This window comes from Ptychodera flava, chromosome 4 (assembly GCF_041260155.1).
Source record: "Ptychodera flava strain L36383 chromosome 4, AS_Pfla_20210202, whole genome shotgun sequence".
NCBI lineage: Eukaryota > Metazoa > Hemichordata > Enteropneusta > Ptychoderidae > Ptychodera > Ptychodera flava.
Window position 1 is genome coordinate 46,199,815 of NC_091931.1, and position 15,221 is coordinate 46,215,035.

A 15,221-nucleotide genomic window follows, 5' to 3' on the forward strand; every position below is an offset into this window, starting at 1 on the left:
ACACATAACTAGGTTTGAAAAAGCTGCATGAAGTAATTCGTTACGCTTAGTGCCACCGCGTGGAATGTTCAACAAGGCATATGGGCAGAGAGCTTTCTCTGTCTGCGCACCTTCTCTATGGAACTCATTGCCTCCTGATATTCGTAATGCCAGCTCCGTTGACTGTTTTAAGCGCGTTTTAAAGACTCACCTTTTTGCAAAGCACTATTACTAATGTTTTGGAAGGTCACCATTTTACCGGAACCGCTGATGCTTGATTTATTTTACGTTTTCTGCTACTTACTCTGTATAATTTTAATAATGTTTTTTGTATTTTGACTGTTTTTTACTCTGCAGAAATTTTCATCATTTTTAACCATTTATGGTTTTAGCCTATTTTGATTGTTTTAACATTTTAGTTTGTCATGCTTTGCTGGTGTTTTATCAATTTTAAATGTGTAAAGCGCACTGAGACGTATGTGTAGTGCGCTTTAAAGAAATAAATATTATTATTATTATTATCATTACAGAACATGGTATTTTGTACAAAAGTTTGAGATCACCCCATGTACATTAATCTTTCAAAAGCCAGTCTTTACTGTGTGGTTCACAGGAGTCTAATTCAAAAGCATTCAGCGACTCATAAAAGTCATCTTTACAGTCTGTCTTGAAAGCTCCATCGAAATTCGAGACAAGATGACAAAATCTCTTGATATTTTAACAAGGAAAATAGTCGTACAAAGATACATGAAGTTGATACTATGGTAAATATCACTCAGAGAATAAATGCACCACAGACAGCATTTCAGCATGTCATCGCCCATCTAACTCTCAGTACCATTGCCCAAAACATCCTGGAAGGCCGAAATCAAAAAGTTTGACATGAACTGCACAACTGGTTGCTTAATTTTTTGTGGGTGAAAAAACCTTTAATAGCGGCCAGTAAAATATTGACAAAATCCTTTTTTTAGAATACAATGTACTGTAAAAAACCAGCCGGCAGTTCAACAATGTTCAACATACTACACAATGAGCTGAGCCATACATACAAAATCACTACCAAAGTTCCCTCCAACCAGCTAAATTACAGAAACATGAAGTGGACAATGGAGTATATTATGGTTCATCCCGGTATCAGATCAACATTGGTGGCTTAAATTTTATTACCAACTGTGTTTGTTTAGATCTCATCTTGCCACTCCAGATAGGACAACAGAGTTTGGCTTAGGAAGTTCCCTTGGTATGTTGGTATATGGCTAGCAAAATAGGTGGGTAATTACCAACTTGCCGCACCGAAGAATGATGGCTTCAACTGTAAAACTGACATAAGGTTCCTTTGGATGATCCCAATTCGGTTTGTTTAAATTATGATGATATTGGCAAGAGTATTTTTTAAAAATACCGTCAAGGACAGTGTGCTCACATTCGGTTTGAATTGGTCCATTCGAGAAATATTTAAACCAGGAAAAACAAGAATGACAAAAGCAAATAAGGTCTCCAACTTTGGTACTGGAGGTCATCTTTAGGAACATGCATATCAACTTCTATAGCAACGGGACAAGCAGATCCTAAATACATAAGCAAATGTCAACAACAAAAAATATACAGAGAAGGTTTGCTAAAAAGAAAAGGTGGGAGTGGGTAAAAAAATGTACAAGGGATCTGGCAAAAAAGTAATGCTAACTCATCAATCTTCTAGACCCTACCCCCTCCTGAATATCAAATGTTCCATCCCTTGGTATTACATAACACCATCAAATGTTCCATCCCTTGGTATTACATATAACACCAGATGACAGGAAATATATTTACAACCTTGGGCAGTTTTTAATTAATGCCATGAGTGTTATCATTCTAATGTAAACAGCACTTAAGTTAGTTACAGATAGTGAAATGCCTTCCACTGTGGGTGGTGATTACAACATCTGGAATTATCTTGGATCCAAATTTTTCATCAGTTCTTGTATGTCTTACATAGAAAGTTGCAAAAATTGGTCCGCAATGAAAAAATTCACCTCAGCTTTGTTTTCTGGATTAAATTTTCCTACAAATTGATACCAAATATGACAAAATTATGTTCACAGCCTTCGAAACTGTCTCACAACATATCCTGGGTTGGTGTAGGTCATTTAAGGTCATGAACAGAGAAAATTACCTAAAATATACAAATTTGGGGGTTTCCCAACACTTTGAGCAGAAAATTTATCCCAAAACACTTTGAGCAGAAAATTATACTAAATAACATCCCTCCGGACTTTATACCAAATTACAAAGCTATCAAACAAGTAATTTTGAGAACAAGTTTTCTTGACCAAAAATGACAATATTGTCTTAAAAATACAAATTTGTATATTTCAGGACAATTTCCGCATATTTAACTATTGTCATCTCTGTACGTCTGTGTACAAAATATAAAAGCTGTCTGTCCAGGGGTTTTAAAAAGAAAATACTGATTAAGATTTTTTGACCAAAAATGACAAAATTGCTCCAAAATAGTAATTTTCCCAATTTTAGTCATAATTTCAACAAATTAGCAGAGTAACACCTTCGCAAAGATCCAACCCAAATTTGAGAGCGATTGGGCTGGCGGTTTCAGAGAAGAAGAATTTTTACTGAAAATGAGAAAAATCACCAAAAAATTCAGCAAAAATACAAAATTAAGGATATCTTCACAATATTCATAAAACTGTATAAGGTTCACCTAAGGTACTTGCACACAAATTTTCAAAGCAATCAAAACAGCGGTTCTCGAGATATTAATTCTTGACCATTTTCACATTTTGTAAGCTCATTTGCATAATTTTGGCAATGCGGACTTCATTTGAACAAAATCCCATCTATAGCCCAAGATGCATCCACACACCAAATACCAAGCTGAAACGTGCAGCGGTTTATGATCTCAAGTGTGGCAACAGCTTTCTCGTCATTCAGGAGTCCCTAATTTTACAAATCAAGATGTTTTGTATGATGTTCATGATGGTTTTTACATTAAAGAAATATGTGTTTAGTTTTTGCATTTATAATTTGTGTTTTTATGACTTTTCAGGGATAGAAATCCTTTTTGGTGGTAAACTTTAAACACCAGAAATAAAATTAGGTAACAATTGAATTCTAAAAATCTGGTAGCTATGTTCAGTGTATATTACAAGAGGTACAGATTGAATATTTCTGCGACATTCAGTTAGTATTCACAGTATGATAGCTTGTCATAAGTTACAGGCTTCTCTTGTGGCAAATTTATGCAGTCTTCCATAACCTAAATGTTTGAGACACACAAGTAAAACAATTTTCCATGCAGAAGACAGCATTTATGGTATAGCACAATGGCAGTGTAGATACGATTATTGTGGTATTTAAGGCCCCGGTTTTACTTGTATGTCATAGATGTGATCAAGCAGGCTGAACTAGCATCTTGAGTATAAGTACTTTTCTTGAGACAAAAAGGGCTGGGCCAAACAGAACTCTTGTAAAACAAGACACAACGATATATGTTCATTTAAATTACTCACTGTTTGAGGGCATTCATTGTTTTAATGATTATGATAACATTTTAGCCCAGATATATTTCCATTTGATATTTTGATATCACAAGAAATGTCTGATGATGTTCACTTCTAGATCATTAAACTGGTTGAATCTACATAAATATTAAAATCATTCAGAATCACATAATTTCTTGTATAAGTTATAGCAGTTTGAAAGTAGGCCGAATGGGAGTCAGTCAAGCTGAATGCCATTTAAATTGGCATTCACTTCTAGATCATTAAACTGATGGAATCTACAAAAATATTAAAATCATTCAGAATCACATAATTTCTTGTATAAGTTATAGCAGTTTGAAAGTAGGCCGAATGGGAGTCAGTCAAGCTGAATGCCATTTAAATTGGAAGGCAGCAAAATTACCTTTCACCTATTGGACCACCCTAGGTGGTTTCTTGAGAACCATAATTGTATAATTAGGGGGTCTTCATGCATGACATCACATGATGAGATGACCTAGACTTGACCTTTCAGAAAACCTCAGATTTTCTCCTTTTCCTTTGTATAATGGCTCCGTTTGTGAAAGTTTCCTTTGAAATTATGGTTTTTACTATCAAACTGAGTAGTTGCAGGCCAAATTTTGATACAGCAAAGAAGGTAAAACTTTTGATAGACTCAAGGACGACCCAGGGACTCACAGAAGCAAAGCAGGCCTCAGTGTATTCATGGCCGTTACGTTCATGATGTATTGTAGTATCAAACAGCAACAGTGTTTGTTTTACGTACCAGGAAATTTGTAACTTTGTAGAAAGGAGATTAAACTGTTTCAATACATTGCAACTTTGTAGGAAGGAGGGTAAACTGTTTCAACATCTTACAACATTTTATTGTTAGGTGTAGTTTTCTGTTGAGGTGGTCTAAGAATTCAATAGCCACTACATTCGCCAAACAGGAATTTTTGTAGCCATTGTTAACTTTCTTTCGCATTTGGCGAATTGGCGAATAGGTAGCGGGAGCCCTGATATATATATATATATATATATATATATATATATATATATATATATATATATATATATATATTATATATATATATATATATATATATATATATATATATATATATATATATATATATATATATATATATATACACAGACCCGCCAGGAAGTATTTACGCACCTAAAAAATAAACCTTTGGAAAAAAATATAACTAAAAAAAATCGCACCAATGTGACTTATTTCCAAAAATAATTGATCTGCAGAAGGTTTAACCCATTTTAATCAATGTAGACCTGTTGTTGGACGTTGAATACAGACGTACGGCGAGTTTTTTCAAGATAGCGAAATTTCCTATTGAAATTTCAATGGCGACGTACTCATTTGCATATCATTTGCATACAATTAACTTTGGTGCCAAAGTCCATGCGGTTAAATTTCTTCCATTCATATTCAAATATCGACCAATCAGAGTTTTTTAAATATAATTCTGATTAAATTTTGGGGCCGGTAAATCTGCCAGACTTGCTTATGTATATTCTGATAGAGGTCGTCGGAGGTTACTGTATAATTTCTGTTTGTAAACATTGCGTGACTGAAATATGCCAAAAGTTCGCAAACTTCCGGAATATATGAAAGGAAAAATAGAGGCACTTCATACTCAGAGTGTCAAAAACCGGGAAATCGCAAGGCAGCTGGGCATATCTGAAGGCAGTGTAAGATACAACATCAAAAATCTGTCGCAACATGGTACCATGGCCAACGTACAACGGTCCGGGACGCCCGAGGCTCACAACTGAACGGGAAGACAGAATGTTGGTGAGGTCGAGTCTGGCTGACAGGTTCGAGACGGCCCGCGAACTCCATGCAAAATTTCATGAGGACACCGCGAAACTCTTGAGTTTGAGTACAGTGAAATCACGGCTTTACAGAGGAGCTAGTCTTCGTGGATGTGTTGCCGAGAAAAAGCCAAAATTGCAACCCCGGCACATCGCAACACGATTAGGATTCGCCAGACGTCATGTGAACTGGACACCGGCTCAGTGGTCCCGTATTATATGGACCGACGAGTCGAAATTTACGGTATTTCGAAGCCGCGGGAGAGTTTACGTACGACAGCGACCTGGCGAGGAGTACGAAATACACTGCATCAATCCAACTGTCAAGTTTGGCGGTGGTAGCGTCATGGTCTGGGGGTGTTTCTCGGCTGCTGGTGTTGGCTCGTTTGTTTGTGTCGAGAAAACCATGAATCGCTGGAAGTATTTAGACATACTCCAAAACGAAATGCTAGCGTCGGCACTCAGACTTGTTGGGCCTGATTTCATATTTCAACAGGATAATGCTCCCGTACATACTGCTTTGGATGTGAAAGCATTTCTACAAACCCCCAGGATTACAGCTATCCTTTTGGCCATTTTACAACTTTGGATTGGCTGGCCCAGTCTCCAGATTTGAGTCCGATCGAAAATCTATGGGCCTTGATCAATTTGGAAGTGCATTCTCGTACGATACACAGCGTTGACGACCTGTATAACCGTATTGTCACGTCATCTGGCTGGTCTGTATATATATATATATATATATATATATATATATATATATATATATATATATATATATATATATATATATATAATATATATTATATATATATATATATATATATATATATATATATTATATATATATATATTATATATATATATACTGTTACGTGCAGAGAAAACGAACAAAAGGGTGAACTCAGCAGTTAACGTTTAAACAAAATTTATTACGAAAATAAAACTAATTGCTAAGTCAGGGATAGAGTACAAGCTTTAAAAGTGTACAGACTACTTATCTCAGCTGGGACGGCAAAGCTCCAGTCTCAGAGTGTAACAGTCAGTCGGATGAATGAACAGTCCTTCGGCTTGCAGGCTTGAAGCTGCACAAAGTCCACAGTATAAATCCAGCGTTGGCAGTGAAGGTCTTGAAAAGTCTAGAGAATGACTACTGCTGGAGTTTAGTAACACACAAGAGACACGATCCCAAAAGTCTGACTGGAAGCTGAGCACGTCCCTTTTATAAAGGCATATAAGAACAATCTAGAACTTTTATTGACATGCTAATTACTGTTCTAAAATTATCTCCCTTACACAACTAATCAACTTTCCAGAACATTCCAAACATGACTAATTGAATTCAAGGTTGTGAGGTCATTGAGGGTAGTGACCTTGAGAATGTTCTAGACTAATTGAACTCAGGTCATGATGAGTGTGGGGGGAAATGACCTACATAACACACCCCCTCTTCAAAAAAAGAAAATTTTTCAAAGAAAAATCTTTCTTTTACAAATGTAATCTTGAAAAGGATTTAAGTACTCAAATTTTGTTGTACTCTAAAGTAAAATTTCTTGAAAGTGAACAACAATAAACTCTAAATACGAGAGAGACAGTCTGCAATTAAATTGTCTCTGCCTTGATATGTCTAATGTCAAGATTAAACTCCTGTAACATTAAACTCCATCTTAGCAATCTCTGATTTTTGCCTTTGAATTTCTGCAGAAAAACAAGAGGGTTGTGATCAATATAAACCACTATTGGCTGATTTGAAGAAGTAACATAAACTTCAAAATGCTGTAAAGCTAATATCAAAGATAAACACTCTTTTTCAATTGTAGAGTAGTTTCTCTGGGATTTGTTAAATTTGCGTGAAAAATAGCAAACAGGATGATCTACACCATGACTATCCTCTTGCAATAAAAACAGCACCAGCAGCCGTATCACTAGCATCCACAGCTAATTTGAATGGCAAAGTGAAATCTGGTGCAGACAACACTGGAGCACTTTGCAGTATGGCTTTAAGTGTATCAAATGCCTGTTGGCATTGCTCTGACCAAACAAACTTTACTTTCTTTTTAAGTAAGTTAGTCAAAGGCTCAGTAATTGTGGAGAAATTTGGACAGAATTTTCTGTAGTAACCAGCCATACCGAGAAAGCGCATCAGTTGTCGTTTGCAGTTTGGTATGGGAAAACTTGAAATGGCACTGATTTTGGCATCAACAGGTTTTACCTCACCCTGTCCTACAGTATGTCCGAGGTAAGTTACCCTCGCCCAACCAAACTCAGATTTGGCAAGGTTGACAGTCAACATTGCTTTGCTCAGTCTCTCAAAGAACTTCCGCATGAGCTTGATGTGTTCCTCCCAGGTGTCAGTATACAGGACGACGTCGTCAACGTAAGCTGCACATCCGTCTAGCCCGGATATGACGTCGTTGATCATCCGTTGGAACGTTGCCGGAGAGTTCTTCATTCCGAATGGCATCACCTTGTACTGGAACAATCCGTCTGGTGTAACAAAGGCGGATATTTCACGAGCACGATCCGTCAGAGGGACTTGCCAAAATCCCTTCAGTAGGTCAAATTTCGTCACATACTTGGCTTTTCCCACTCGGTCGATGCAGTCATCAATCCTCGGGATTGGGAAAGTGTCTGTCTTTGTTAAAGTGTTGACCTTCCTAAAGTTCGTGCACATACGATAACTGTGATCTGATTTGGGAACAAGTATACACGGCGAACTCCAGTTACTTTTACTGGGTTCAATAAAGTCATTGTCCAGCAGGTATTTGACTTCTTCCTGGAGACATTTCGCTTTTGTTGGATTCAGTCTGTATGGATGTTGTTTTACAGGCTTACTGTCCCCAACATCAACGTCGTGATAGATGACGTTCGTCCTCGTTGGAACATCTTGAAACAGGTGTTTATATTCATGGAGCAGTTCTTTCACCTGTTGTTGTTGTTCTGGCTGGAGGTGTGCCAACTTTGTAGACTCCAGCTTCTCCAGGATTTCTGAGTTCTGAAGCTTGACCGAGCCCAGCTTTGAGTTTAGAGTATTTTCACTCAAGTCAGTTTCAGTATCACTATCTTCATAATGGTTTGAACTGACTGCACTGACAGGCTGAGTTATAGTAGGATTATCCCTATCCAAATATGGCTTAAGCATATTTATGTGACATAGCTGTTTTTGTTTTCGCCTGTCAGGTGTTATTATGATGTAATTTAAATCACTCAATTTCTTATCAATTAGGTATGGCCCAAAGTAACGAGCATGGAGTGGTTTGCCAGGAACCGGAAGTAGAACAAGAACTTTTTGACCTGGTTCAAACTTCCGTTTTGAGGTGTTTTTATCATATTTGGTTTTCATTGACTGCTGAGATGACTCAAGATTTTCTCTGGCTAATTCACATGCTTTAGAGAGTTTTGTACGAAAATCTGACACATATTGCAAAATATTCAGACAATCATCATCGTCTGATAGGAATTTCTCTTTAACGAGCTTGAGTGGGCCACGGACTGTATGTCCAAATACAAGCTCAAATGGGCTAAAACCAAGAGACTCTTGAATTGACTCTCTAACAGCAAAGAGCAGAAAATGAATTCCTTCATCCCACTGCTTCTCTGTGTCAAAACAGTAGGTCCTAATCATGTTTTTCAAAGTTTGATGAAATCGCTCAAGAGCACCCTGACTTTCTGGATGATAGGCGGATGACCTATACTGTTTAATGCCTAGCTGATCCATTACTTGTTGAAAAATTCCAGACATAAAGTTGGAGCCTTGATCGGACTGGACACATTTAGGGAGGCCAAATAAAGTGAAAAATTTGACTAAAGCTCTCACTATAGTCTTTGTCTTTATATTTCTCAGTGGTATGGCTTCTGGGAACCGAGTTGATGTACACATAATTGTCAGCATGTACTCATTTCCTGATCTTGTTTTTGGTAGGGGCCCAACACAGTCTATTAGTATCCTACTAAATGGTTCTTGAAATGCAGGAATTGGCTGTAAAGGGGCCTTTGGAATGGTCTGATTTGGCTTTCCTACCATTTGACATGTGTGACAAGTTTTACAGAAATGTGCTACATCCTGCCTGAGATTAGGCCAATAAAAGTGACTGAGAATTTTATGATAAGTTTTCCTGACTCCTAAGTGACCAGCCCAGGGCGTTTCATGGGCCAGGCGCAATATTTCAGCACGGTAGGGCTTTGGAACCACAATTGATGTTTTATAGCCCAATCGTCATCAACCAAAACATCTGGAGGTCTCCATTTACGCATGAGAATACCAGACTTTGTATAATAGGAAACAGAGCTATCTGAAGTTTTACCTTCATCATCTACCCTGTCAAACAAAGACAAAATATCTGGGTCTTTGTGTTGTTCTGCAATGAGATTTGATCTAGAAAATGTCTGACTTTGGTCAGCAGAAGTTTTACTGGAAGTTTCAAATCCACGAGGGATAACGGAATGCTCCGTGTCAAACACCTGACTGAGAAAGGTGTCATTTAAGTCAACATCTGTGACATTATTTTTGAGAGTATTTGATTCTCGGAAGTTTTCATGGCTCGAGTAATGGCACATGAAGGAAATAAATCGGGTATCTCTTGTTCAATTGGCTCTGGATCCTGATCTAAACTAGGATTATCAGTCACAAGTGGATTAGTAATGACCTTGTCCCCAGCAAGGTCGTTTCCAAGAAGAAGGTGAATCCCTTCAAAAGGCAAAAAAGGCCTAATACCTAAAGTCACAGGTCCAGAAACAAAGTCCGAAGACAAATAGACATTATGGAGAGGAACAGGAATGTAGTCATTACAATCTACCCCCTTAATAAGAACTTTAGAACCTGAAAATGACTTTTCAGAAACGGCAGGGTATCTGCCAACAAAAGAGACTGGGAAGCCCCGGTATCTCTTAAAATTTTGACAGGGGTAGCGGAAGAGAAATCACTAGAAAGTGATATAAAACCATCATGAATAAATGGTCGAAAATACCCATAATGCTATCTTGAGAAGAATTGACCTTGACCTCATTAATTGGGGATAAGAGGGGTTTAACCTCAGAAAATGTGTTGCACACATTATTAGACTCTAATTGAGTTGACGAAGAAATAAAGCCGGTGGGCTTAGATCCACTTTGACCACTTTGACCTTCACGTTTTCTTTTCAATTTGAAACAATCTGACATTAAATGGCCGTCTTTCTTGCAATAATTACAAGAAAGTGTACCGAACTGTTTGTCAGAAGGAGATTGAGACTTGGGATCTGATGATGTGGAAGTGTTACTTGAATTTTGTGAACTGTTGTCATTTGATTTCCTACTCTCCTTTGAAAAATTCTTGGATGAAAAGGAGGAGTTAAATTTACCTGCATTGTTTCTGTATGGAAAGGACTGGGATGGTTTGCTGAGAAATGAAGATTTGTGGGTCAATGAATAATCATCGGCCAAACGTGCAGCAACCTCCAATGTATCTGCCTTTTGTTCATTGATAAACGTCTTGATGTCACTCCGGATGCACCTTTTAAATTCCTCAATCAAAACAAGTTGTCGTAATTTGTCATAATTCTGACTGACCTTTTCCGAAGAACACCAACGATCAAACAGTTGTTCTTTTGTTCGAGCAAATTCAACATAAGTTTGATCCTTCACCTTCTCACAATCCCTAAATTTCTGACGGTAAGCTTCAGGCACCAACTCATAGCCCTTGAGAATTAATTCCTTCACAGAATCATAATCTGAAGCCTGCTCTACTGACAACTGAATGTAAATTTCTCTGGCTTTACCCACCAAAGCACTCTGCAAAAGCATAGACCAGGACTCCTTAGGCCAGTTCAGACTCTGAGCAATTTTCTCAAAATGAAGGAAATATTTATCAACATCCTTTTCTTGGAAAGGGGGGACTAACCTGAAATGCTTAGTGATGTCAAACTTGTCTGAAGGGAAGAATTTCCTGACTGTCCAAGCTCTAAACGTTTTATTTCTACCTGCAATCGCTGTTCTTCTAATCGCAATTCTTTTTCTCTCTGTCTTTCTTCCATTTCTAATCTTTCCTGCCTTTTTTTCTTTCATTTGTAATTCCATTTTCTTAATTTCCAAATCTGCCTGTATTTCTAGTTTTCTTAGTTCAAAAGTAGACTCGGGCTCATAATCTTTCAAGGTGGATTCCTCAAATTGGCCTAAATCAACTAAATGTTTTGCAATAATGTACTGTATTTCCTCTTGCGCATGGATCTTTTGACTTCTACTTTAAGGAAATTGGCCAGTGCTATGAGGTCGTCTTTTCTGAGGGAATCAAATGTGTCCTGATCAAGGTCATCCATTTCCTCTGGTTTAAATTCCGCCATAATTAAATTTTGCTGAGTTCACAGTGTAAAGTAGTTTTGAAAAGGTAGGCAAAATGTTGTCAAACGGCTCAAAATATTCGTATCCCGGACGAGCCCCCAATTTTGTTACGTGCAGAGAAAACGAACAAAAGGGTGAACTCAGCAGTTAACGTTTAAACAAAATTTATTACGAAAATAAAACTAATTGCTAAGTCAGGGATAGAGTACAAGCTTTAAAGTGTACAGACTACTTATCTCAGCTGGGACGGCAAAGCTCCAGTCTCAGAGTTGTAACAGTCAGTCGGATGAATGAACAGTCCTTCGGCTTGCAGGCTTGAAGCTGCACAAAGTCCACAGTATAAATCCAGCGTTGGCAGTGAAGGTCTTGAAAAGTCTAGAGAATGACTACTGCTGGAGTTTAGTAACACACAAGAGACACGATCCCAAAAGTCTGACTGGAAGCTGAGCACGTCCCTTTTATAAAGGCATATAAGAACAATCTAGAACTTTTATTGACATGCTAATTACTGTTCTAAAATTATCTCCCTTACACAACTAATCAACTTTCCAGAACATTCCAAACATGACTAATTGAATTCAAGGTTGTGAGGTCATTGAGGGTAGTGACCTTGAGAATGTTCTAGACTAATGGAACTCAGGTCATGATGAGTGTGGGGGGAAATGACCTACATAACAATACACACACACACCAATGTGCTGTGCACATGTTGGGCACTACTATTACTACCCTTTTGCACGTCTATCCTGTACAAGATACATCAAATCGGAGTACAGCGTCATTAACGCTATTTTTTAAAAAAGTGATAGCTATCTCAAAACTACAAAATTTATAATCATACTAGTTTTAAATGAGCAAATCAACAGTACACACATTTTTCAAAATGCTAACTTACTGTAGCCAATGTAGCTGTGTGTATTAATGTTTTTTTTAATATTTACATACAAATAGGTGATGTCAAGCTGTCATCTTACAAGGTTGTTTCAGTATGTTAATGGAAATTTGGGTAAAATGACAAGTATACATGTATATGTGACCAGCTCACACTGTTTAAAGTGAGTATCAACAAATAAAACTGACAATGTAGCAATCAACCAATCAAATGGCTTCATTTTACTGGTTTACACGGTGAAAAAGTCATTGGTCACTACCGTTTAGTTTATATAAAGCCCATTGGCTTATACCGGTATGTTATATCCTTACAAAAATTGTACATTCCAAAGTTCAAATCTAGAGTACAAAGGCAGAAACCAGCTGTTGTTAAGAGAATCAGTACCAAAAGCTATGTTACAATATCATATGTTTGATTTACCTGCTGCCTTTTTAATATTTCTTCTTGTTTCAACTTTTCAGCTTCTATCAAAGCCTTCCTCTTCTTTTCCAATTCAATCTCACAGATATCATCACATTTAACTTGGCCATTACAACTTCTGACAACATTACAAGGAAAATCCTGTACAAAATGAGACAGTAATCTGTATATTACCACATTATGGGAAGTTTTCATTTTAGACCTCTCAATAATCACCACAACTTCCCCTCCCATCATCAAGCTTTGATATGGCCCTGTGGTTTAACCCTTTGAGCCCCAAAGTCAATTTTTGTCACCCTTATAAAATATACCTATAGTCAATTTTTGTCAGATTTTTGCCAAAATTTTGATTAAAAAACTGTTGCCAATGAAATGTTGTGTTCATTTGGTCCAAAATTATCAGAAAAATTATAGAAAAGTTCATAAAAATTGGTAAAATGTTGCACTGAAATTTTGGTGGGAAAAAATACAGCACTTAAAGGGATAATATGCAACAATTGGATGTGTAAATAAATACTTTTAAAATAACCGTTGTACTGTTTTACAGCTATGGACACTCTGCCACTATAACTCTGTGATTCCAAAATCAGACATGTTTTACATACTTTTTTCTTCCTTCTGCATGAACATCTCACAGTTACTTTCTTTGTACACATTTCAGAAGTAACACAAGATCCAGGGTGGCATGGTTTGGTGCAGGCATGGTCACATGGTAACAGCTTTGGACATTGGTGTTGACAGGACAGTAATTTTTCACGATCACCTTGATTTCCACTTGTCCATTTACTGTGGATATTAAACTTAGGTATTACGATACAAAAAATAAGAAGAGGAGACCAGGTGGCCTGGTGTCCCATATAGCTCTACTCATAGTTTCAGCTGAAACCAAATATATTTGAATCATTGCATATAGCACTTTAAATTAAATTCCCACAAAACTGACATGGTTGGAGAGTATTGCCATTTCTCTTTGATACAAATTTGACAAGTGGTGTGTCCCTCTTTGATGCTTGTGAAGAATGAGTTACATCCAGATATGCATCCTGTTATGTAACATATTGCACACCTGCTTGAGGAATTCAGTTATAGCATAATGAACTTTGCACTGAGAAAAATGCAGACATTGCAGTTTCTATTGCCATAAGATAAAATGTTGATTATGACTGCAAACTAAATAAGGAGCTAGAAAAACTACATACTGGATTTCAAAGACAAGTGGTATCAGAGGAAAAAATCTTTTGACCAAATATGAAAAACTATAAAATTCAGCAAATGAAGTTTTCATCATCATTTTGAACAAAGCTAGACAAGTTCACCCCTGGGAAGTTAAAAACCTAATTGTTTAAAACACATGTAACTTTATAAATAGTATAGTTAAGGTAGCTTTCCGCCTTTGTTTTGGTATTTTGAGTCAAAAACACGATTTTTCTTTTATCCCTGAAAAGTATTCCTATAATATTGATCTTCCTTGTGTGTGGAATATCTTGGTCGTGAAGTTCCTGTTTTTGGGTGAAATTTTGGAATAAAAATGTATGAGAGGCACAGGTGTACATTTTGGCGTTTGAGACTACCGTTAAGGTCTTGATTGACAAGGGATTACGCTAAGCAAGCAGCGTCACGGTATTCACATGCACTTGGACAACATCCGCTGTGAAAATCCCATTAACACCTACCGTTCACTGCGTGGGTCAAGACCATAGTGTGTACCTGGCAATTAGGCGTCGAAAGGTGGGTCTTACCGTTTTTCTCATAGGGGTGGCCACTCCCAAAAGATCACAATTTATCGACACAATCGGACAAGGTCAGACTTATGACATTGTTGACGGTACAATTTCAGATTACACAAATGGCCCACGCACTAAATGTTTTATCTGGGACATTGTTGTGCTTTTGTAAAAGCACCAGGAGTGGTTGATAAGTTTCGTAATGTTAAACATCTTTGAAGAGGCTGTCCCGTATACATAAATGGTACGTTCCACTGGCGGCCTTAGTGACAGCGGGAACACTTGAATACCGCAACAGACACCCTTCACATCTTCAACATTCAAGCAATATTCGGCCTCTTTCGGCCGAAGTTTCGGCTTCTTTTGGCCCCAAGACATTTCGACACCCCGTTACGATTTATTTTTTTCCCTTCAAACTTATTAGTAACTGACAGACCAGTCATATTCATAAGCGTGACCTTTGCGTTCTGACCAGTATGACTTTTACAGTGCCGTTTAGGCGCTGCTTTTCAAACTTTGACAGTGTCGGCGGCTATTGCTATTGAAAATGATATGAAACTCTTTTCTCACGGT

The 15,221-nt window shown here is 37.4% G+C and overlaps 1 protein-coding gene across 2 annotated transcripts in view; it reads right to left on the reverse strand.

Annotated features, from left to right (window-relative positions):
* The window catches only part of LOC139131966 (NF-X1-type zinc finger protein NFXL1-like), a 100,063-nt gene that overhangs the window by 23,371 nt on the left and 61,471 nt on the right, over positions 1 to 15,221 (reverse strand). For both annotated transcript variants that reach the window (XM_070698300.1, XM_070698301.1), the window contains exons 18-19: positions 13,530 to 13,710; positions 12,925 to 13,065 (exon numbers count right to left, since the gene is read on the reverse strand). In XM_070698300.1, coding sequence (XP_070554401.1) covers positions 12,925 to 13,065; positions 13,530 to 13,710 — 322 coding nt within the window. The remainder of the gene's footprint in view (positions 1 to 12,924; positions 13,066 to 13,529; positions 13,711 to 15,221) is intronic.